General features: G+C 37.0%; 2 protein-coding genes across 2 annotated transcripts; both read left to right on the forward strand.

Annotated features, from left to right (window-relative positions):
- The first annotated feature begins 379 nt into the window (after window positions 1-379).
- htr3b (5-hydroxytryptamine (serotonin) receptor 3B) lies at window positions 380-7520 on the forward strand. The gene is made up of 9 exons (XM_014983185.2): window positions 380-413; window positions 952-1115; window positions 1801-1845; window positions 1941-2050; window positions 2581-2750; window positions 3702-3859; window positions 5348-5558; window positions 6528-6737; window positions 7124-7520. Exons 1-9 carry the CDS (start codon window positions 380-382, stop codon window positions 7387-7389), a joined length of 1368 nt encoding a protein of 455 aa, XP_014838671.1. The 3' UTR covers window positions 7390-7520.
- Window positions 7521-11070: 3550 nt separating this feature from the next.
- htr3a (5-hydroxytryptamine (serotonin) receptor 3A) lies at window positions 11071-21169 on the forward strand. The gene is made up of 9 exons (XM_014983200.2): window positions 11071-11268; window positions 13816-13979; window positions 14098-14142; window positions 14982-15091; window positions 15180-15349; window positions 16364-16524; window positions 16801-17011; window positions 17966-18202; window positions 19120-21169. The coding sequence occupies exons 1-9, from the start codon at window positions 11199-11201 to the stop codon at window positions 19428-19430; spliced, it is 1479 nt and encodes a 492-aa protein (XP_014838686.1). The 5' UTR covers window positions 11071-11198; the 3' UTR covers window positions 19431-21169.
- Window positions 21170-22821: the final 1652 nt, after the last annotated feature.

Below are 22821 nucleotides of genomic sequence, written 5' to 3' on the forward strand. Positions count from 1 at the left end.
GTGACTAATTAGTTGAGCAGTTTGACTTAGTCTGTTCTGTGTGAAGATATCTGAATAACAGTATTTCTTAGCACTACTGTTCAACTCCTAATTTGTTATTGTTAAAAAGAACATCTGCACAAGCACCTTCCTAAATGACCCTACTAGTTTCTATGGTACTGAACCAGCAGAACCTGTTATTTTTTTTCCTCTTCTGCACGCTCCACTATCATTCATATCATCTTACCAGCGCTGTGGGAAATCAATACCAAACCAAAATGTCTGCATAACACCACATATTGTTCCTGAACGCCACTCAGTTCAGATACAGCTGAACGTTTTTGTGGATATTTCTGCTGTTGACAAAGTGGACGGCTTTTGGACGGCTGGTTCTGGCACGATGATTCTGGTTTGGATCGTATTGTTTTTATCAGGTAAGACTGTATTTTACAATTTGTAGGTCTGAGGCTGTAGAAATTAGTACTTATCGGTTAGATTTTAGATGTTTAGTTTCCACACAGAAATGTAAGTTAAAGAACATTTTCTTCATATTGTAACTTTAAGCAGTTACATGGTGCTTCAAGTCATAAATATAAATATTAAAGTAATATAATTATTTCTTTTGAGCTGCTGTGCTTTTTCATTGCAGTTTAATAAGCATAAAGCACAACCAAGAATATATTATTATTATATTACTTCATTTTAATTTGCCTAAAGCTACAGAAGCAAGACGTTTTACCTTCTAGTGCAGTTAAATTTTAGCAGTCTATTGTAGAGTGGAGGGTTTTTTTTAGCATGAATGAAGTTTACAACAATATCTCAGTTGTAGTTCTGAACATGAGTAATGGCCAAGACTTCTTTCTCCTATGAAGGCTTTTTCAAATTGGGACCATTCAAAGTAACTAACCACATGTACCATTATAACAGATGAAGATTTATTATAGCTATCAGTATATATATTTTGTTTTATAGTTAATCTGACTGAATGTGTGCCAGAGAAGCCAAAGAGATCCACTCTGAACCAGCTGACCAGAACCCTGCTGAGGAAATATGACTGTGGAGTTCGACCCGTCCACAACTGGACCAGTTCTACTACAGTCTACATAGACCTCATACTACAGTCTGTCCTCGATGTGGTATGTCACTTCAACAGGTTTAGCTTATGTTGCTCTCTCAATTATTGTGGCCTGCAGGTTTTTGACAAAAATCCTTTGTGTACTGCAAAGTGACCTCAGTGATGGTAACCTTTTGAGTAACCAGCAAGTAGCCATTAACTTTACTTTCTGATTTCACTAGAAACCAAAAGTAACTTCGGATTATTCAAAAGTAATCTTTTGAGTAAACAGCAGGTAACCATTAAGGTTCAGAAACTAATCTGTAGATTTCTGTTACACTAGTCTGGATATTCTGTTAAACCTGCTAACTGGAGGAACCAAAATCACCAAAATGCCTGAAAAGGTATACCTATAAATTAAAGAAAATAGCCTGTAAATTTCATAACACAATAGACTCCTCTAAATCTTCATGCAAGTTTCACAAAGCAGTCTGTTGATTCTCTTACAGTAGTAGTAATGTTTTGCTGCAGTAACCTTGTAGCTCAGAAATCATAACCCCAAGTTATAGAACTTTTTCTTTTTTTTAGAAAGCAACTCTTGGTCTCAATTTCACAACTTCAGTAAAAGTGACATGGAATGTTTAAATCTAATCAACCGTCATAATGCTTCAGTTGTTAATACATTTTTTTTAAATCACGTCAACCTCTAACTTAATTTATAATCTGTAACGACAACCACTGAGCGGTTTTGTTTGTTTGTTTTCCAGGATGGAAAGACCCAGAGCATTACTACAAGCATTTGGTACAGACAGGTAGATGTTCTCTTAACTGTTTAATTTGTTTCTCATTGTTAGGTTTAGAAAAGTAAATATTTTGCCAGGCTTTAACATAAATTGGCTGTTGTCAGATCTGGAGGGATGAGTTCCTCGTTTGGGACCCGGAGGACTTTGATGGCATCACTGAGCTCTCTCTCTCTTCTGACGCCATCTGGGTGCCTGACATCATCGTCACTGAATTGTAAGAGGAATATTATTGTTGTGCATCTCTGCTCCTCGTCATTATAAGTAATTATATTTATATTTTTCTTACATAGTTCAATTTTTAGAATATCTTAAGAAGATATCTGTTTGCATCAATGAAATGTGACTTGATTCTAATGTCCAGAACTGAAGCGATGTTCATTTGAAATTTAAAATTTCAAATTTTGCATTTGAAAAATATAGTAAAAATGTCAACACGTTTAAGGCATCGTTTTATTTCTTAAATCCTGTTATTATATTTGTATTCAAATTACTAAACATTTAAAAGAAATATTTAGATTTGATCTAAGTTACTCAGCAGTGATGTTTTTACTTTCAGAAATGAAATAGAAGAGCAAATTGTCCTTCTACTGTCTGGTGGCAGTTTGCAGGAAACTCCAAGGGTAAATCAGCTGCAGCAGGCCCTGGACATTAGAATCAGAGACCCAGTCTAAACCTTAAACTAAAACTAAATATGATGTGGATGATTAACCAGCACAATTCCTCTGTTTCATGTGTCTTTTTTAGTGTGGAAGAGGGAAAGTCTCCTCCCATCCCCTACGTCTACGTCAACTCGTCTGGTTCTGTGAGGAACTACCGGCCGATCCAGGCGGTGCTGGCATGCAGCTTGGAGATGTACGCCTTTCCTTTTGACAAGCAGAACTGCAGCCTCACCTTTCGCAGCTGGCTTCACTCAGGTTGGCCTCCAGCTTCTGCTCCTGTAGCTAACAGATGGGACATGATGTCTGGAAGATGAAAGATACATCAACCATATTAACAGTCAAACAACACAACTGTAAAGAACACAGATGCCAAAGTTTTAGGTACAAATCCAAAATGCAACACAGCGAGGCGAGTCAAAAGGCTTTCCGTTTTTTATTTTTTATTTTAAATATTTATTCAATCATCAGTACCTTGAAAAGGTTAAATTAGATCCAGAACATTTCAAAGATCACAACTATGGCCTTCAGCATGTTTTTAGGGTTTTTATATGACAACATAAATTAGCATAAAGGAAAAGTATTCATGGTTTCTAGAATTTTCTACATATCTGAAAAGTGTGGCATGCACTTGTTTTTACCCTCAGATGTTTGTTAGAGAAGAACAGAGACAAAGGAACCCAACAGACAGGAAGACCTTTGGGAAAAAAAAAGAAAAACATGTGATGCTTACACATGTGGTAAGCATCACATGTGTAATGCTTACACATGTGATGTGTAATCACATGTTACACAACATTTGATGTTGAATCAAATGTTTCACAACATTTGATGTGAAACATCAAATGTGTGCCATGTACTTTTGCAAGCGGTTTCACATGTTAAACTGATGTAAAAACACACATGTGAAGGTACAATGTACAACGAGACATTCAAGTATTTCCATTTTTTAAAATATTTCTATGGAGTTAAACACAGGTGTTATATGTTATTATATGATATGACTTTCACATGTTACAGCACAATAACACGTCTCACATATTCCAACTCAATTAAATTGTTTTGCCTAATTCCACAAGCTCGTTGGTGCAGTCTGCAACAAAACAAAGGCCACAGTAGAGAAAATAAATTTTCCCTGCGTCCTGTTGTTGGGTTCCCATCTTGCCGCCTCTAGTTTTATTCTCCTTCCTGTTTTATCTCTCTCGGCAGTGAAAGAAATCGACCTAGCTCTGTGGAGGAGCGCAGAGGCCATTGCAGGCGATAAGAGGGAGTTCATGAATGATGGCGAGTGGGAACTGCTGTCCGTTCCATCGCAGTACTGGCAGATCCGCCAAGACGACGCCGACTATGCTCAGATCCAGTTCAACGTATGTTGAACACACACATTTTCACCCTGAGAAAACCATTTTTATGAAAGTAATTATAAAGGAGGACAATAAAATGGTTCACATAAAAAATAAATCTTATTTAATCTTAAGTTAATGGTTATTGCATATGGACGGAGTAAATGCGGTGTGAGGACTGATGGCTCGTCGTAAACCGCGGCCCTTTAAAACCGTGTAGCAAAGTGTAAAAGCTTGAAGCAATTGGCTGCGACCTTCACGGATTGAGCCGCTGAGTTAATTCCAAACGATGAAACGGCGGCAGCGGCTTCTGGCGAGCAAAGAGACGGATGGAGAGAGGAGCTGATAGACAGGGCAGGGTGAGCAACCATAATGAGACTGTCTCAGTGGCTGCCTGATCAATGGACCTCTTGTTAGTCGAGAGCAAAATGGCTCCATAGCCCAATGCAGGTGGAGAGCAGGGAGGGCGGCTGTTTATTCAGCTCAAAGAACGAAGGCTTCTCAGTAATGGAGCATTTCATGGCTCACTGTGTTATTGTACGGCTGGTGGCAGCTCGGTCCCTGTGCCACATGAAAGATACAGTGCTGGGAAGAAATGGGCCTTCTTACAAATTTAGTCTGTTTTTATTTTTTTTGACACAGTTTCAGATCATATGCTCAAAGCTTTAGGTTGGCCCTTTCTTAAAAATAGGGTCAAAATCATTGTTTTTTGTTTGTTTGTTTGTTTAGAAATATTTGAACTCAGGAACTTCTTTCTGCAACATTTCAATCAAATTTAGATCTGGTCTTTGATTCAGCAACTCAACATTTTTATTCATCCACTCAAAGGTCTTCTTAATTATTTTGGATCATAGTCCAGCTAAGAAAAGCAAGTGAGGCAGAGCTTAAAGCTGCAGTACATATCTTTAAAAATATATATGATTTTTATATGTTTGTTAAAACTGTCACCATGTTGTGACAGTGCAATATGAGAGAAAAGATCTCATATCTGTGAAAAGATCAATCTCCTACCACTCAAAAACAACCAATCAGAGCCAGGAGGAGGGTCTTACTGCTATCAATCAAGCTCATGTACATGCTCACCTCTCTAACATCAAAACATAAAAAATCAGAGGAGATTACAATTCAAAATCTGATCATTACAACTATAAAACTTTGACACACATTGTCCCTAAAATGCCAAATTTTCTTTGTGCAGTGTGATTTTTTTCATTTTCTTTCAAGCAGAAACTTACTTTTACTTTGGCTTACTTAATTTCTGACTGGTTTGCAGGAGGCAACCAACCTTCATATGTGCAATTTTAATTTAAACCTGTTGCTCTCTTTGGATTTTAAGCCAGAGGTGTGCTTTGATGTTACAGTTTGTCTTGGGAAATCACTGGGAAATTGTGTGTTTCTCTATTACTGAAAGTGACATATGTGGCAATGGAGGAGTTGAGGAACACATCCAGTATGAACAACGCTTTCGTGTCTCACCAGCTCCTCACCCTGTGCACTTACGTTTTTGTGCAGCTGCTGATCCGCCGGCGCCCCCTGCTGTACGTGGTCGGCCTCCTCATTCCCAGCATCTTCCTCATGCTGGTGGATGTGGTGAGCTTCTACCTGCCTCTGAACAGCGGAACGAGAATTGCCTTTAAGATCAGCATTCTGCTGGGCTACACCGTCTTCAGGGTCAACCTGACAGACGAACTGCCTGCCACCGCTCTCAGGACTCCTCTCATCGGTACGACGTCTCCTCATGTTAAGAAAAACATTTTGTTTTCCACATCAATGGATTTCAACAAAATTTAAATCCGTTTTTTAAATCATAAAAACAAATATGAATCTTGTAATCCTAACGCAGTTTAAATCCACAAACTGATGCAGGATGATTTGGATTACTTAGCCTATCTTAAGAAGGAAAAATGGGGGATCATTTTTCAAAGTCAAATTTTTATCACGTTATTCCTTAATTTAGAAATGTCACAGTTTTAAACTAAATATTTTATTAGCAACTAATATAGTTTTTAAACTAAATATTTAGCTACAATGTAAATAGCTTGGTAAATCTCTGAGTTAAAGCTAAATATTCCATCAAGCTAAATATTTAGCATCAAAGTAAATATTTTACTTACAAACTACCTCTGAGCTAAATATTTTAGCTAATATTCAAATTCACTTGCCGATAACCAGAAGTGGACTACCAAAATAAAAGCTCTGTCTCGTGATATAGAACTAACGTAGTTAATTTGCTAAATATTTAGCCCTGAGCTTGCTAGCTAAATGCTAACTGCTTTCTTTCTGATTAAATATTTAGTGTGGAACTGATGTTTATTACTGACAGACAAACATGGAGAAAACAACTTTTTCCTCTTAAGACGGGCTACATAACCCAAATTATTGCTGTTAATTTTTGACTGACTTCGCAAATGACACTCTATTATTATGCATGAAAGAACCATTGCAGTAAGAAGTTAAACGGAAAATTTAAGCAAAATTATGTGTTTAAAACTAAGAAACTTTTGTTTCGAGAAAATTACCTTGTCCTAATATCAGAACAGCAAAAGCAGCAGGTAAAGTCACTGTATGGTTGAAAAGGAGAAATTGCTGGAATTGTCCTGGCAAACCAGAAAACACTTTTCTCTGCCTCTTTGGGATAATTGATCCGCTGAGTGAAATAACAGGGAGCTGATCGGATCTGATCTCCTTTCAGGTGTGTTCTTCGTGGTGTGCATGGCCATGCTGATGCTCAGTCTCATCAAGTCCATATTGGTGGTGAAGCTGCTCCATCACAGCGAGAAAGAGGTCAAGCAAATGTCACTGTCTGCCTGCCTGCTGGACCGGTACGGCTCAGCCGGCCACAGCCTCAGCGAGAGCGCTTTGACCTCCATCAAAACCCTCGACAACATCTACGCGCCTGGAGGTACGCAATAAGCTTTAAGACCGATCAGCTGTCAGCGGGACAGCACAGATATCTGACACCTTTCTGTCTTCACTCTACAAATAACAATAAAGACTTTCTGTGGGGAAGTTCAGCCTAGCACGAGACTTCTGCCATTTTCAACGGCCGTTTTGCTTCCCTGCATGTGTTTGGATTAAATAACAGGCAAGAGGATTACAGCTACTGATAAAACGTGTAAAAATGCTGAGCTTTTCTGAGTATACAAACTTTAAACTGAGAAATCTTACTATAATCTCAAAATTCTGACTTTTATCATGTGAGATTAAAATGAATCTTTTTTTTTTCTAATGACCCCAATCTTCTTCCAATGAATCTGCTAGTTAAACCTTATTCTTACATTTTCACAGATTATGAACTTGAAAGCTCCCTGGAGGAAGATCTCCTGTCCCTGAATGACGTCCCAGATCCTCCGTCTGGACTGGAGTGGCTGCTCCAGGAACTGGTTTCCCTTCGGATGGCTTTTTCCCAGGAGGACAGCGAGTCTTCAGCTCAGGCCGAATGGCTGTCGCTCTGCCTGCGGCTCGACCGCTTGCTGTTTCGCTTTTACCTGCTGGTTTTAGCCGTGTACACCGGTACGCTGCTGCTGCTGTGGGCCAGATGGAGCTTCACTTGAGCTACAGCACAAATACGATCACTTGGTGGTTCGGTTCAACAACACTGATTGGGAAACTCGTTCAGAAGAGAAGTCATCTGATTTGGACAAAGTCATTGTAAATGGTATTACTAAGTCATAGATTTTGTAAACAGTTATCCAAAAGTTTTACATTTCTTTGCTTTTCTAAAAAAAATGACCATGCTTTGGGGGTTCTGAACTCCCTTTTATTGCAAAAAGTGATTGAACAAAAGCTTTTAGATGCTCTGATTTACTCCTACAAATTTCAGTCTGTATTGTTTTTGTTTTGTTGCGTCTACTAAATAATATTTTTTGTTTTATCAAGTTTCAGTTGGCTTCTTTTGTATGACCTGCAGAACAATCTGCAGTCTTAGTAGCCCCAGATTCAAGTTCAGACTTTGACACTAAGAAGCTAGGGACGTATATTTTTGATGTAGAAATATTTAATTGGCAAAATTAAACTTTAACTTCTCATTGGTTATTTTTAATGCATGGCATTCCACAGGGTTCTGTTCTTGATCCTGTTTAGTTTGTGTCTTATTTGTTTCCCTTGTCTTATTTTATATGATCATCACCAGGTAATGTCAGAAGCTTTTTTTGTGGTGAGTCAAGCATCCATCAGGCATCTGCAGGTGATGAAAAATGCTATTATATGTATTTTTTGCATTAGCATTTGGCACTAATTAATAGTTTGACTCCAATATATTTATTTTTTGTGTATTTTTATGTCATTTGCATAGAAATTTGTGAACCACTTTGAAGTGCTTCATTAATAAAGGCAGCTTGTTATTTATTACTATCTGAGACATCTCACTGGTACGCTGATGACATTCAGCTTTGTTACTACTGTACATTTTAAACCCTAAAGAACTCTAAAGCTTTTCATAAGGCCATAACATCCTGGTTGTTAGAGGTCAACAAAAACAAAACAGAGGCTCTTATTTGGTCGGCACTAAAGATTTTTTTATCTAAAAAAAACATCAATAAAGTCTCCTCCATGTGGGAGGATGAGTTATGCTCTCATGACACCAAACATGAACGTCTGGGCCTCAATTTCAAAAATTATGAAACAAAAACATCACAGAGAGTCATCGTAATCACAGCAGAACATGGTGGCAGCATCATAATATGGGGTTACCTTTTCTCAGGTGGATTTTGAGTTATTTTTTTGTCATCACAGATGCAAACGTGAATAGTTAGAAATCCTGGAAAGCAGAAAATTGAACAAGGATTAAATTTTTCAGTCTATAGATGGATGCAGAAAATGGTCACATTAATGATGTGACAACAAAGACAGAAAACTGAAATTCAATTCAAGTTTTAGTTTAAGTTTGTGCTCAAAAAACATTCATGCAACAAACAAAGTTCATGCAACTTTGTTTGTTTCTTGCAATTTTCCTCCAAAAAGATTTATACATTAACCAAGAAATCATTACTGTTTAAACTTTACCTTTAATAAAGTTACCTGATTTTTAAAGTGCAATCAGTAATAATTTTATAACAAATTTATATCAGTAATGATTTCTTGGTTAATGTCAAGTTGTCATAACAAAGACATTTTGAATAATGTCAACTTTGTATTAAAAGTGTCATAATTTACCGAATGACGCTTTATGACAACAGTCATAAATATTCATGAAGGCTTATTCATGTTCATTACAGGTGTTTATGACAGTGTCATGTCAGTCTTATTCACCCCCCTTCAAATAAAGTGTTACCAATTTATTTGTTTCACAGTTGAAGTGAACAGGAAACATTTCAGAATAAAAATGGAAAAGTTTTTTTAATCAACTTAAAATCCAGATTTTTGTAAATAGGGTTTGATGAACGCTTATTAGGGTTCTATGCCGCCTAGAACAAACTTTATTTTTATATTAATCTGACATATTTGTTCCTTGTGTCTTCAAGGGTCACTTTTGTTTAAATCAAATGAGTTCTTTAAAAAAATGAGTCACATTAAACTCTCCCCTGCTCGTTCTGTTATTCTTCCTGGTCTGTCATTATGTTTCTGGACAGCAGTGATTCACTCAGAGATACGGTCCGACACTGAATCTCTCTGGAGAGAATCCCTCACCGTCCGTGTGCTGTTACCATATCATTTTCATACTTTAATCTCCGTCTGCCCGCCACAAAACAGATCAGTAAAAACCATTAATATCTCAGCTGCTGCAGCTCTGCTCCCCGTTGGTTTTCTAACAGCCGTGATAAGAATATTAAAAGTGCATTTACAGGAAAGCAGCTGCTGGAACAATCCATGGTAATGCAATTCTGGAGATATTGGCAGTGGATCAGGTGACGCTGTGTTATGCAATAAAGACCTAAGAATTTATAGCTGCTTTATACTGATTACTGTCTTATCTCCAGTAATAAGAGAGCAGAATTTATATTCTGTGAATTTGTGTTGCTTTAAATATAAATCACAAGTTTTTTTTATGTTTTGCCTTTTATAAGACAAAAAAGACATTCTGCTACTGCAAGTCCTGCTGTGCCACGATACCGCAACTTCTATCCTGCTGCAACACCTGAGTCAAATGACTGCTTAATGAACAGGCCTTGGCAAAACCTGCTGACAACCCAAAGAGATAATTCAGCTTTTTGATTCAGGTGCTTCAGAGCAGAGATGCATCCAAACGTTGCAGGAGAGTAGCAGTCGAGGATTTGGTTTGCTGACCTTGGCTTCATAGGAATGAGATTTTTCAGTCAAAATGTCAGGTGACAGAAATGTTCTTCATGCTGAAATAATCATATTAGTCGGTGGCACTTCCTTTGTGACATGCACACATAAAAAACAAAAACAAAAAGTCTTAATAATATGCTCCATCTTCAGAGATGTTTGGAAAACTAAGGAAACACATATGTGAAAGATCTTCTTGGAGATTTTTCTCCCTGTCAGATTTCTCCTGCATCAGTTAAATCAGTGTTTTTTATTGTGGTGGCCTCAGAAAGTTGGAGGAAAGAAGAAAAAGCTAGCAAGAAATATAAAAAAAAATCTGACATGGAAACGACCGAAGGAACCAGCTCTGCGAAAGAACCATGAGAACTGTAGGAATAAAATTAAATTTCATCCAATTAACATAAAATATTACATACATTGATAGTGAAAAGTTTTTTTCTTTGGTAATAAATTAATAATATGATAACATTTTCTGCCACAGAGTTCCTGGCTATCTAAAAATCAGATGGTATCAGGCAGAATTTATGTTAAATGGATGTAATAATGACTGAACAGTGAGTAAAAAACATTCTACTTTTCTTTACATGCTTTGTCTGTGGGTTTACAGAGGGGGTCCCCGGCCACAGGTTGATGCTCTTTGGGGGAAAGTTTGGGAAGTCCTGCGCTAAATAACTTAAAGTATATCAAAAACTCAGCTTTAATTTTATTTATTGAAGCAAAAAAACAAAACAAAACAGATTTTCCTGTAAATATTTGGTATTTTGCCAAAAATACCTTTGGAGCAGAAAAAAAAAAGACATACTGAATTTTACTTTTTAATCCCATAAAAACCTCTAAGTTAACTCTTTTCACTCAGCTCCAACTGTCATTTCTCAGACATGATGTGAGATCTATAGATGGACTTTCTGCTGCAGTCACCTCAGTGAGCTGCTGCTTTATGGAGCGGAGAGGAGGGGCTTCACATGGATACGCCCTCCACAGCCCACTGACACCAGCAGGGTTTCATAGTGGAAGTGGATGAAGTGATGCGTGAAGCTGATGGATATGGAGGATAAGGGAGTCGGGCTTCCTGAGGTCTTCCATCAGAACGACAGGAGAGCCGTCACAGCAGCAGAGACCCAGGTCGGCTCTGAACATGAGGCTGTCATCGGGCTGGACGGCGCTTCTTTACCTGCTGCTCCATGGAGCTGCTACCTTCTGCACAGGTACACTACACTCTACTTTAATACACTGTAAAAACTGAAATATTAACGCCGACCTAAGATTAAAGCACCAGATTCAGTCTTAGTGTCCGCAGAAAGTTCAGAAGTCATTTTCTAATTGTTAAAAGCACATTTTTGTCTGTTGAGTAAATAAATGGAAATATCAACAGCATGTCTAAATTTGAGAACTTATTCAGGTATGACTAATGCAATTAATTTCTGAAAATGCTCAGACTAGTGTAGTTCTGTCAAAATTATTGTTCAACAATAATACTGACAAAAATTTTAATCAGTACAAATGATTAGTTTACTATAACTTGTGATTTATTATTTGATTATAAATAAATAATAAATCAAAAGAATGTTGCAAGGTGGGTATTTCGTTTTGCAAATATCTATGAATATAGTTTAAGTTACTTAAATTTAACTTTAGAAAATATTCACTACTACTCATTGTGCTATTTGTGAAAACAAATTGGGGTTTAAATTTGACCCTAAAGCAACAAAAGGGAAAAATCCATAACTCATACAATGTTAAATTTAAACATATGTTTGTAAGATGTCCACAAGTATGTTCACCATGTTTGATGGAAGTAAAAGTTGTTGAGAAGTTTTAGCTGAACTTTGATATTGGGATTTTTTTTTAACTTGCAGTTTAATTTTACCAAAAGTAATTCACTAAATCAAAGATAGTCCCCAAAAAGTACAGGAAATTCATTTACTTGCTTCCGATAAGAGGTGCTTTAAGATTTCGTCAAGTTTTAGTTGACAGATTTTCTGATTTCACAGGTCTGCCTTTAGAAGGCGTTTGGGCTGCAAAATTAAGTGAAGCTCCAAAATCTTTTTGATAACTGATTACATTTAACGAGGAGAACATCCAGTCAGATAAGTAACATAATTTAAAAACTGTATTTTATATTTACTGTGATTATATTTGGCAAATATTAACATTCATTTCAGGATCTAAAACATGCACGTGTGGCAAAAAGACTGAAGAAATTTAGGGAGATAATACACTTTTTATTGTAACAGATTTAGTAAGGCTTTAATACTTTATATTATATTAAATAACTTTTTTACTGTTTTGTCCCTTTTACAACAACAAGTGAATGTTAGCAGAATAAAATGTCCTTTGTTGGTTTTGGTGTGAAGTAAACGCTGAGTTATAATTCTGTAGAAAAAAATAAGCAGTGGAAGCATCAATGTTTTCTTTGTGTTGAGGCTGCTGACATAAAATCCACTGTGAATGTCTCTAACAACCCAAGAGATCCACACATACAAAGAAATCAACACAAATTAGTCTATAAATTAGTTGAAATAAAAGGAAATGTCAGCAAGAGAAAAGCATTGAGCTGAAATGTGTTCCACGCTCAGCGGCTTTCGTTGGTAATAACACAATCAAAATGTTTCCTGAACGGAGAAACTGGTGACATGCATTATTACTCAGGTGACCAATTCTTCCACTCAAACTTTCATTAAATCTCAAAGGTTTTCTGCTTTTGTCTCACTGAAAAAATATCCGGTTTTGTTATTAGATTCTTATGAAGAACATTAATATACATTCCTCAACTCCTCCATCCTTCAGTTATGTGAGATCTGCCTACACTATCACGTTTCCACCTTCAAATTTCACATTTATTGTGGTTTTTGAGGGTTAGGTGGAATGAAATTTCCCTTCGAAACATGGTGTAAACAAACATATCCAAAAATTTGAGATTTGGTCTTTGGTCCTTAAGGAAGCTTTACGACGCTTTTTTTCAGCAGTGGAGTCTTGTGCAGTGAAAGCCTAAATAAGCTATGGTGATTGAGTGAATCTCTTGCTGTTTTCATGGAAAAGCTGGACCTGCCAATGGATAAACAGACAGATTATTGAGATCAGTAGCTGGTGGTGGCTGGTTTATGGTAAGATTATGTTCTCTGCACATTCAGATTTTGCCCCCAGTGGTGTGCAATGGTACATTTAAATGATTAAAAGTATATCTGTGGGTTGTGCTGTGGTGGCTCAGGGGTTAAGCACAACCCACATATGGAGGCCTTAGTCCTCGATGCAGCTGTTGCAGGTTCAATTCCTGGCCTTGATGACCTTTGCTGCATGTCTTCCCCCTTCTCTCATTACCCACTTTCCTGTCAATTAACTATCGAATAAAGGCCACTAGAGCCAAAAAAAATCTTTAAAAAAAAAAAGTATATCTGTACTTAAGGGCATTGTTATATTTAGTTTCTTGTGTTATATATTGGCAACAAGAAACCTTTTTTTTTTAATCTAAAACAGCTGAGTTTTTTTTTCTCTCAGTGATAGGAAAAAAGCAGATGTCAGTCAATTTCTATTCTTAGCTTCATTTTTTCATATATTTAGTGCATGAATTCCACTTTTTAACACATGACATAATTTGCAGACAACATTTCCATGATTTCTGTTCATGTGTGGATTACCATGGTTGCTACATGCCTCTAGTGGGAATTTAATTTATTTTTGTCTGTTCTAATGTGAAGAGCATTTTTCCTTCCTGTTGATCCACGTGTGAACGTAAATAATTTGCTGTTTTCCAGTTAAAAAGCCGCCCAGTAACCCTGGAAGGTTTGCCAACGCCACCTTGGTGCGGCTGGCTGACTTCCTGAGCGCTGGATATAAGAAAGGAGTGAGACCTGTGAAGGACTGGAGGACGTCCACTATTGTTGCCATAGACCTCATGGTTTACTCCATCCTCAATGTGGTGAGTTCTGCTCAGAGTTCGGTGGTTCAGGAATGCCTCTGGACTGATCAACGTCTTACTGGCACTTAAGCAACGTGACAGATTTTAGACTCTCGTGTATTTCTGTATCTTAATAAAGGATGAGAAGAACCAGGTATTGACGACATATGTGTGGTACAGACAGGTAAGAGCAATGACTATTGAACCGTCTGAGTTAGGGCTGGGTAATATGGCTGACAAAAATGTCACAATATAAGCATTTCATATCAGTGGATATCGATAATTATTAATTTGTTTTTCTGTTATAAATATATGAAATCCTGCCAAAACTGGTGACCTTTTCACTCCACGCCATTGTTTATTATTTTTAAAACGTTATGAGACATGGTAGCAATACCTTAAGCTGATGCTGCGCAAGTTGCTCAACAGATTGTTGCTAGGTAACCAAAGAGTGAGTGAGTTGCTGAGTTTCCTCTGCCTACAGCCCCCAGAATGCTGTGCGGTTCTGGATGGGAGTTCAGTGAAATTATTGAACATTCTTTCAGACATATTAGCCATTGATATTGATGATGTGTCTATTGTGATATATATTGTTATTGATTAATTGTCCAGCCATAGTCTGAGTGAATAACTACTTATTGATATTTTGTGAAAAACAATGTTTTAATCTCTAGAGATTGGAAAAAAAAAAAAAAAAAAAAAAAAAAACTTCAAGCAGACAGTGGGCCCTTCAGATGAAGTAAAATATCTTGGTGTTTTGATTTAATTTGATCCAAATCAGAATTAACTGTTTCAGTGCTCTCATGTTTTATATTTCATCATAAATAAAAATGCAATTTTGTGTAAATTTTTATTCTTATTGATCAGGTACTTTTTTCTCTAGTGTTTTAGAATTTCAGTCTTTCAACAGTGTTTATGTCTGATTATATTGATCAGGTTATTCTTCTTTGTTTTATGCACTATAAGTGTATAGCAAGTTCTCTGCTGTTAGAATCTGATTATTTATGGCGTTGAATCTTTCAGTCATGGACAGATGAGTTCCTGGTGTGGAACCCAGAGGATTTTGATGAAGTCAAACAAGTCTCCCTGCCTACAGCTAACGTCTGGGTTCCTGACATTCTCATCAACGAGTTGTAAGAGATTTCCTTCACTTTGGCCCTTCCGCTGCGCTGAATGTGATCATACAGACATGGTTTTGCATTTGCTGTGTGTGACTGGCAGCGTCGATGTGGGGAAGTCTCCAGATATCCCTTACGTCTACGTTACACACGAGGGTCTGGTGCAGAACTACAAGCCCATCCAGGTCGTCACCGCCTGCACACTCAACATCTACAACTTCCCGTTCGACGTCCAGAAATGCAGCCTCACCTTCCAGAGCTGGCTCCACACCAGTAAATCAGCATTTATTCACAGAGGAAATACAAAATGTTAATTGATTGGTTGAGATCAATAGCAGTGCTGTACAAACACAGACTTGCATCTCTACAAAGTTAATTTCTTTTTGCTTTGCTTTTCTTACGTAAATGTTTCAGATCATCAAATTCATTTTAACATCAAAGATAACCTGAGTAAATATAAAATGCAGTTTTAAAATGAGGATTTCCATGGAGGCTGAGAAGTGCAAATGTGATGCACTGCAAACACACGAATGATGCAAACCCCAAAACACACAGACACACACACACACAAAAACATCAAATGCAACAGAATAACTGTTGCATTAGAGAATAATGCTACAATCTCAGATAGTATGTTCACTGCAAAGCAGTGTAAACAGAGTAAAACCAGAGTAAATATTTTAGTACACTTAAAATAAGACAAAACTACCAAGTAACTTTTCTGCAAGATATATAACCTTATTTTAAGTGAGTAATTACTTAATATGAATAAATATTGTTATTTTAAACTTATAACAAGACATTTTTTCCCATTTTATAAGTGGAACTAGGACTTTTTCACCAATATTAATAAATTATTGATTTGAAACAAACTCCTATATCTTGCTGAAAAGTTACTTGTAAGTTAGTTTTATATGATTTCAAGTGTACCAAGATATTTGCACTGCAAAGTAGACCAAAAATAATTGGTTGTGTTTTTGCAGTGTTCTGTTTATTGACATGCTATATGTTTTTTCTTTGAACATAAAATCATTTTTTTTTATTTTTATGTTTTTGCTTTAAAATTTAAATGTTAGATCTTTAAAAAGACAAAAAAACAAAACAAAAAAAAAACAGAAAATGACAGATTTCACCTCCAAACCAGCACACTGCATCCCGGTTGTGTGCAGAAGCGTTGTTTTGTCTGGCGCCTCCTGCTGTGGTTTAGGCTCACAGAGCGGAGGGGGCGAATGAGAGCGGTTGTCAGGCCTGCTTCGAGCTGCTCCAAACATTGTGTTTGATCTGCAGTCGATGACATCAACATCACCCTGATGCGAAGCCCCGAGAAGCTCCGGGACGACAAGAGCGTCTTCATGAACCAGGGAGAGTGGGAGCTGCTGCACATTCTGTCCAATTACAAGATCTTCAGCGTGGACAACGACGACTACTACGCAGAGATGAAATTCCACGTGAGTGTGCAAGGAAAAACTACTGAGATTAAATGTTAAATGTTTCTCAGCAGATTGGAAACATCAAACAGGACAAATATCTTTTAGACGTTTGCTTGCTTTACGTTTTGTATTCCACATTCTGATGAATTTTGGGTTTGGAGCTTATCTAGACGGATGACTTATTCTCAGGTCACACATTCAATGCGTAAATTAGTAACAAATTAAAGTTTAAACAGTTTTTTGTCCTGTCAGCCAGGCTTCTTATCCGGCCTAACATGCAGCTGCTTTCCCCAGGTGGTGATCCGACGGCGGCCGCTGTTTTACACGGTGAACCTGCTGCTGCCCAGCGTCTTCCTGATGGTGATGGACATCGTTGGTTTCTTTCTGCCTCCAGACAGCGGAGAGAGAGTATCCTTTAAGATCACTTTGCTGCTCGGCTACTCGGTCTTCCTCATCATCGTATCCGACACTCTGCCTGCCACGGCCATCGGAACGCCACTGATAGGTGACCGGGGTTCACGAAGTCTAAAAGGAGTTTCCATTTAACCAAAAGACTATTTCATTAACTCTAAAGAAATGCAACATCATTCTGAGTGTTTTTTTGTTGTTGTTGTTGTTGTTGTTTTTGTGCCAACAGTACATATCCAAAACTAATTTACTCAATGCAGCATATTGAATTATTTATATTGAATTGTTCTGTCTCATTTTAAATCATATCAGATTGTCTCAGGTCAAATATTTCAACATGGCCATGCATTTCATCAAACCTAATCAAACTGCATCACGCTATGCTATTATATTATTTTATACTGTCGGATGTCAAATTATTACAAATCATATATCATTCAAAACTATTTTATTTTGTATTGTAAAATATTCTGTTGAGTTAAGTTGTGGTGTAATATATTTAACTACATCATATCAAAAAGCATCAAATTATGTATTATTTCAGATTTTTACTGTATCACATTGAATTTGGACAACAACCATGTATCCAACCCAACAGGAAGATAATGAATACTTGCGGGGGTTTTTTTTTTTAACAAAAGTCTAATTTTTAGCACTACAGAAATTACAAACACAACTCTTTACTGTGCAGCAAGCTAATGAGATGCTACAAACCCGTGGTTAAAATGCTTCCAGATTGTACTATTCTATATCATCTCACGTATCTCACCTAACTTGGCAATGTATCTTATCACATTATAATGTATTATTTCATTTCATATTATATGTTCACATCCTATAGCGTGTCAACTTCAAAATGATTGAAACCTGTGGAAGACCTATGTTTCCAGTAATCTTTGGATTTGACCAACATTAGTGTCAAAACATTGGAAGTTGAGGAGAAGCAAAGCCAGATGGCAAAGAGCAGAGGTCTTCCATTTCACATCATATTGAAACCAAGTTGCATTGTACTGTATCTCCAAAACGTCGATCTTTGTGCTCTTACCTGCAGGTGTGTACTTTGTGGTCTGCATGGCTCTCCTGGTGATCAGCCTAACAGAAACCGTACTGATTGTTCGTCTGGTCCACAAGCAGGATCTGCAGCCACCCGTCCCCCACTGGGTGAAATACCTCATCCTGGAAAGAGCTCCGGTTCTCTTCTGCATCCACAAAAAGCACCGCTTCTGTGCGAGGCTGTCGTCTCAGGCTTCAGAGCTGGACCGCTCCAAGGAAAACAACTACGGGACGGGTAAGGTAACAAAGCCTCTCCTATAAAAGTTTAAATCAATTTCATTTCATTTCACTTTATTTTGCCTTTCATTCACTCAATAATAACTATGTAACAACTAAAAACAAAACAACTAATGAAACAGAGGAAAAAGTAGCATAAACTTATAATATTCACACCTATTCACATTCAAGGAAAGTTAGCTATTCAGCTCAGAAGACAACAATGACGTATTTGGGCTAATGTAAATAGAAAAAAAAAAATTGAATAATTTTCCACCAAAAAAATCTCAGAAATTGTCTAAAAAAATAGAATAAAATTTCTGAGTCTGAGAGGTAAAAAAAAATTGCTAGAAAAAACTCTGAAATTTGAGATTAGCCTCAGAAATTTTCTTGAAGAAACTTGGATATTTTCTAGGTTTCTTAAACTTAAAAATTTCTGAGTTTTTTCTAGAAAATATCTGAGATCTCAACATTTTTAAAACTTTTTCTAGCAAATGTTTTACTTTTCAAACTCGACTTTTCAGGTAAGTTTTTTTCTACAATATTTCTGAAATTAATCTAAAAAGAATCTGGGTTTTTTGTCTATTCTAAATGTTCTATTTGTTCACGCTGTCTTTTCCTTTCGTCAGTCACGTCATCTACAACAGAATCTTTAGATCTTTTGAATAGAAAAATTGGTTTCTGAACTAAAAATTATTTCTGAATGAAACTTTTTTTTTTCAAATTGTGACCTTTAACTTCAAAATCGAATCATTAGACACTGAAAGATTTGCATCTCTATTTTAAGTTCTACCCCACACTTCCACACAATATGTCAGATCTAGCGAAATAAGAATCAATCTTTGAGCTGCTTTAATATTTTCTTCATAACCAATTGCTTTATTCATAGATGTAAGAGGCTAAACAACAAAATTACACCTTTGTCTCATTCTGCAGCCCAGTGCTCCCTCCACCACACCTGTGAGATAGGCCAGAGGCTCAGCCAGCAAGACAGAGAGAGTGGGATGCTTGGACTTCGCCTGGCCCCATCCAGGGACAACACTCCGCCCGTCATGGACAACATCCTCCAAGAGGTGACGGCCATTCGGCATTTCCTGGAGAAGAGGGACCGGTGTCGGGAAATCGCCAAGGAGTGGCTCCAGGTCGGCTACGTGCTGGACGTGCTGCTCTTCAGAGTTTACCTAGTGGCAGTGATCGCCTACAGCATCACACTGGGCACTCTGTGGTCGGTCTGGCAGGTGGCCTGAGTTTCGCCCCTCCACCCAGTCAGCTTAGGTCAATCACAAATAAGTATATCAAGTATAAGTGGCTGAAGCTCATCGGATAAAGGAGGCATTCATGAATAGAGAAATAACTCCTCTAGATGAGGCCACCATGTAAATTCAGAGGACGAGACACTAAAATGTCCTCGTAAACATTGTAATTTAGACCTAATCTGGTAGTTTGAAGGCATATGACTCAAAAGTAACAAGAGGGGCTTCATCAGGAGGAACACAAAAGCTTTTCTGAGACGCTCCGAAGGCACATTGGCATTCTGTCCCAAACTGTTTCAGGTGCAGTTAATACGGATCATTACAGGGGATAAAACAGGGATAAAACAGTGAAGTCAAAGCTAAGTTTTATTCCAGATATCTACTGAGTTGAAGAAAACAATGATACGACTAGAAAATGAAAAACAATCATCTGAAGAGGAGAAATAATAATAAACTTAGTTACCAAAAGAGAAACTATATAAGAAAAATCTCTGAATATATAAACGGACGCTAACGTTTGTCCTATATTGCTACACAATTAATGACTTAATATATGCAAATTGGTAAATTCTTTAGGACTGCTTTTTGCATTTAGACCTTCCTGGACCTGAAACTTAGGAAATGTGAAGTGGGACAGTTTTTGGAGAGCTACACATTAAGGCTGTTGACACAAAGTTTCTTATCTCTCCACATGAAATATAAAACAAACAAACAAAAAAAACCTGACAGCTTTAATATTACTTGCAGATTTAAAGCAGTTTAAGATTTAAAAAAGAGCTCTGCTCAACTTAGTGATTTTTCAGTAGATAAATGTAGATAAATGAAATTATGTATAAGCAGACAAAGAATGTGTGTTATAATAAAATATTTAATCTCTTTGTTGCAAATTACTACAGACTACAAATGTAGGCAGCAGTTTCTGGTTCTCTCTCTGTTCTGCCTGTCCCCCACAGCGGCGGACAGGAAGCTACAAATACCCAATATGCTGGCATTTATATAGCAAAAGTTAGCTAGTCTCTGCATATTAGCTAAATTTAGCTAATGCTAGAATATAAGCTTATGTTAGCTCGCTAACTTTGGCTAATCTTGTAATCTGAGCTAACTCGTAGAAAGCCAAAACTTGACTTTTACGTTCTCGTCTGAGGTTAATGTACATTTTGCATTGACTGATGCTGGAAAATACAACTTGGCTAACATGGTGTAATACAGCAAGACAGTAACAATGATTTTTTTTTTTTTTCAGTGCAACATTGTGCACATACATTTTGGTTGTGTTTTTGTGCCAACGGAAAGTAATGCTGTGTGTAATGACTGGGGAAAAAAATGCTGTAAACATTTCTACTATGTTCTAAAATATATCTTCAATTTTGAAGACATATTAAAAAGACAAATTTAACATGAAATCATTTTATTCCTCTCCAATTGTCTTCATGTAACTGTGAGCACGATTTAAGAAAAGATACATTAACAAAAAAAAAAGAAACAATTGAATTTTCAGGTTATTGAGTGTATAAATAAATAGTTTTGACACAAAATAAATGATAGATTAAGCATTTAATAAGAAAAACTTACCACTGATGTTTTAACTGTATTATTTACCTAACTGCTCTTTCTTGCAACCATTATTATTTAATAGCAACTCTAATAAAATTCTGTTATGTCTGGGTGTATAAAATGTATACTACAGTTTACTGGTATCCAGATTATCTGTAACTTTACCAGCAGCCTGTAGTTCACACAGTGACCACATGATGGCACCATGTACAACAACATCCCCCTCCTTCTACAGCACCCACCCACATGTGAACCCTATTTTTCAATCAAAAGGACTTTAATATTGTCCCTCTGATTAAAAGGAGAAAATGTCAGAAATATAAAGGAGTTAGGGATTTACTGCACTAAGTGATTAAAACACTCTGGCTCTTATTTAAATGTGTTGAAAGTGATCAAAGAATAGAAACAAGAGGAAGAGTGTTTAGACATGTGGGTCAGAGATCAGACCTGAAAACTCCCTCCTTAACAAGCCTAACAAACCATTCACCAACCCCTTCCTTCCTAATGCCCCAAAATAAGATCAAAGTGACACCAAAGCAACAGGTCCAACAGAACCGCTCACAATGACTTTTCCCTCCTTATTTCCTGTTTTTGTTTTCTGTCAAAATCCTGAAAGAGAGGCCTCATTAGTTTCCAATACGCTGTAGCCCAGAGATCTGATTGTGAGTGCGTCACATGGAGGAAATGAGTAAATATTGGAGCGATATTAGGGCACAGTGGAGACACTTTGATGTGACACGGTTTTCATATGTAAAATAAAAAGGCATCCACACAGATTTGACTGAATATTTCATATTAGTGATCTGTGCTTGCTTCTTCTCAACGGCGGAGAGAAAATATTCCCAGAACACACGTCCTGCTGCCTCACCTGAGTACAGAAAATTGTTCATGCATTTATTTGAATGAATTAGAGGTAATTCGTCTGCTTTTCTGGACGGACATTTCATGATACGATCCTAGGACTCCATCAGCTGTGAAGTAAACATTCACTTCAGTAAATGTGGTAAAAAAAAACAACAAACAAACAAAAAACAGGCTGCTAAAGGTGTTGCAAATTGTACCTAAAACTCTCTCCTGAAGTAAAAAAACAACAAAAAACCGCTTTTTTTTCCTGAACGTAAAACTTAGAAAAATTTCTTTCTTCCCTCTGAAATGCTTCAAGATGTTGCTCCGCCTCAACGGGACTGGAATATGGGTCAAGGTTGGCTGTGACTGTGTTGCTATAAAAGGTCTTTTCTAATTCAAAACATTATCTGCAAACCTGTGAGCAGTTCTTTGAAATATCTCATTCATAAAGCTGAATGTATATAACTTTTACAATATATATATATATATATATATATATATATATATATATATATATATATATATATTAGTTTTTTAAGCATTTGTTGAAACTGTCACAGAATCATGACAACTCCTCTGCTTTGTTCTAGTGTTAACTAGAAACAACCAATCAGAGCCAGGAGGCGGGTCTTAGTGCTGTCAATCATCATTGTTTACTTTACAGTGTGTTCCAGACATCAGAGACTATTGTGAATTCTCAGGCTTGTTAGCATGGCCTCCAATGACAGATGAATAAATGAATGAAATGATGAATAATTGGTAGCATGAACGACAAGAAGGGTAGATTGATGAAGACTGATGAAGGGATAGTTGGCTAAATGAATGATGTCTGGACAGATGAACAGATGAATGGATGGACAAACCGATGACAGAAAGGCAGACAGATGGAGGTATATAATTAAATAAGATAAATGTCTTTCATACATTTCTGATTTGACGTGAACACTGAAGAAAAACTCAGACATTTTTCACACTATTTTACATT

The sequence above is a fragment of the Poecilia mexicana genome, unplaced genomic scaffold (genome assembly GCF_051168715.1).
Source record: "Poecilia mexicana isolate PSO_F unplaced genomic scaffold, ASM5116871v1 scaffold_14, whole genome shotgun sequence".
In the NCBI taxonomy this organism is placed as follows: Eukaryota; Metazoa; Chordata; class Actinopteri; order Cyprinodontiformes; family Poeciliidae; genus Poecilia; species Poecilia mexicana.

What these genes read in the sequence shown, in the direction of transcription:
- htr3b (XM_014983185.2), top strand. Translation starts at nt 380, where the DNA reads ATGATTCTGGTTTGGATCGTATTGTTTTTATCAG. An exon ending in CAAGCATTTGGTACAGACAG is followed by an intron (nt 1,846 to 1,940) that starts GTAGATGTTCTC and finishes GGCTGTTGTCAG; the next exon opens with ATCTGGAGGGATGAGTTCCT. An exon ending in GACATCATCGTCACTGAATT is followed by an intron (nt 2,051 to 2,580) that starts GTAAGAGGAATA and finishes TGTCTTTTTTAG; the next exon opens with TGTGGAAGAGGGAAAGTCTC.
- htr3a (XM_014983200.2), top strand. Translation starts at nt 11,199, where the DNA reads ATGAGGCTGTCATCGGGCTGGACGGCGCTTCTTTACCTGCTGCTCCAT. An exon ending in TTTACTCCATCCTCAATGTG is followed by an intron (nt 13,980 to 14,097) that starts GTGAGTTCTGCT and finishes ATCTTAATAAAG; the next exon opens with GATGAGAAGAACCAGGTATT. An exon ending in CCAGAGCTGGCTCCACACCA is followed by an intron (nt 15,350 to 16,363) that starts GTAAATCAGCAT and finishes TTTGATCTGCAG; the next exon opens with TCGATGACATCAACATCACC.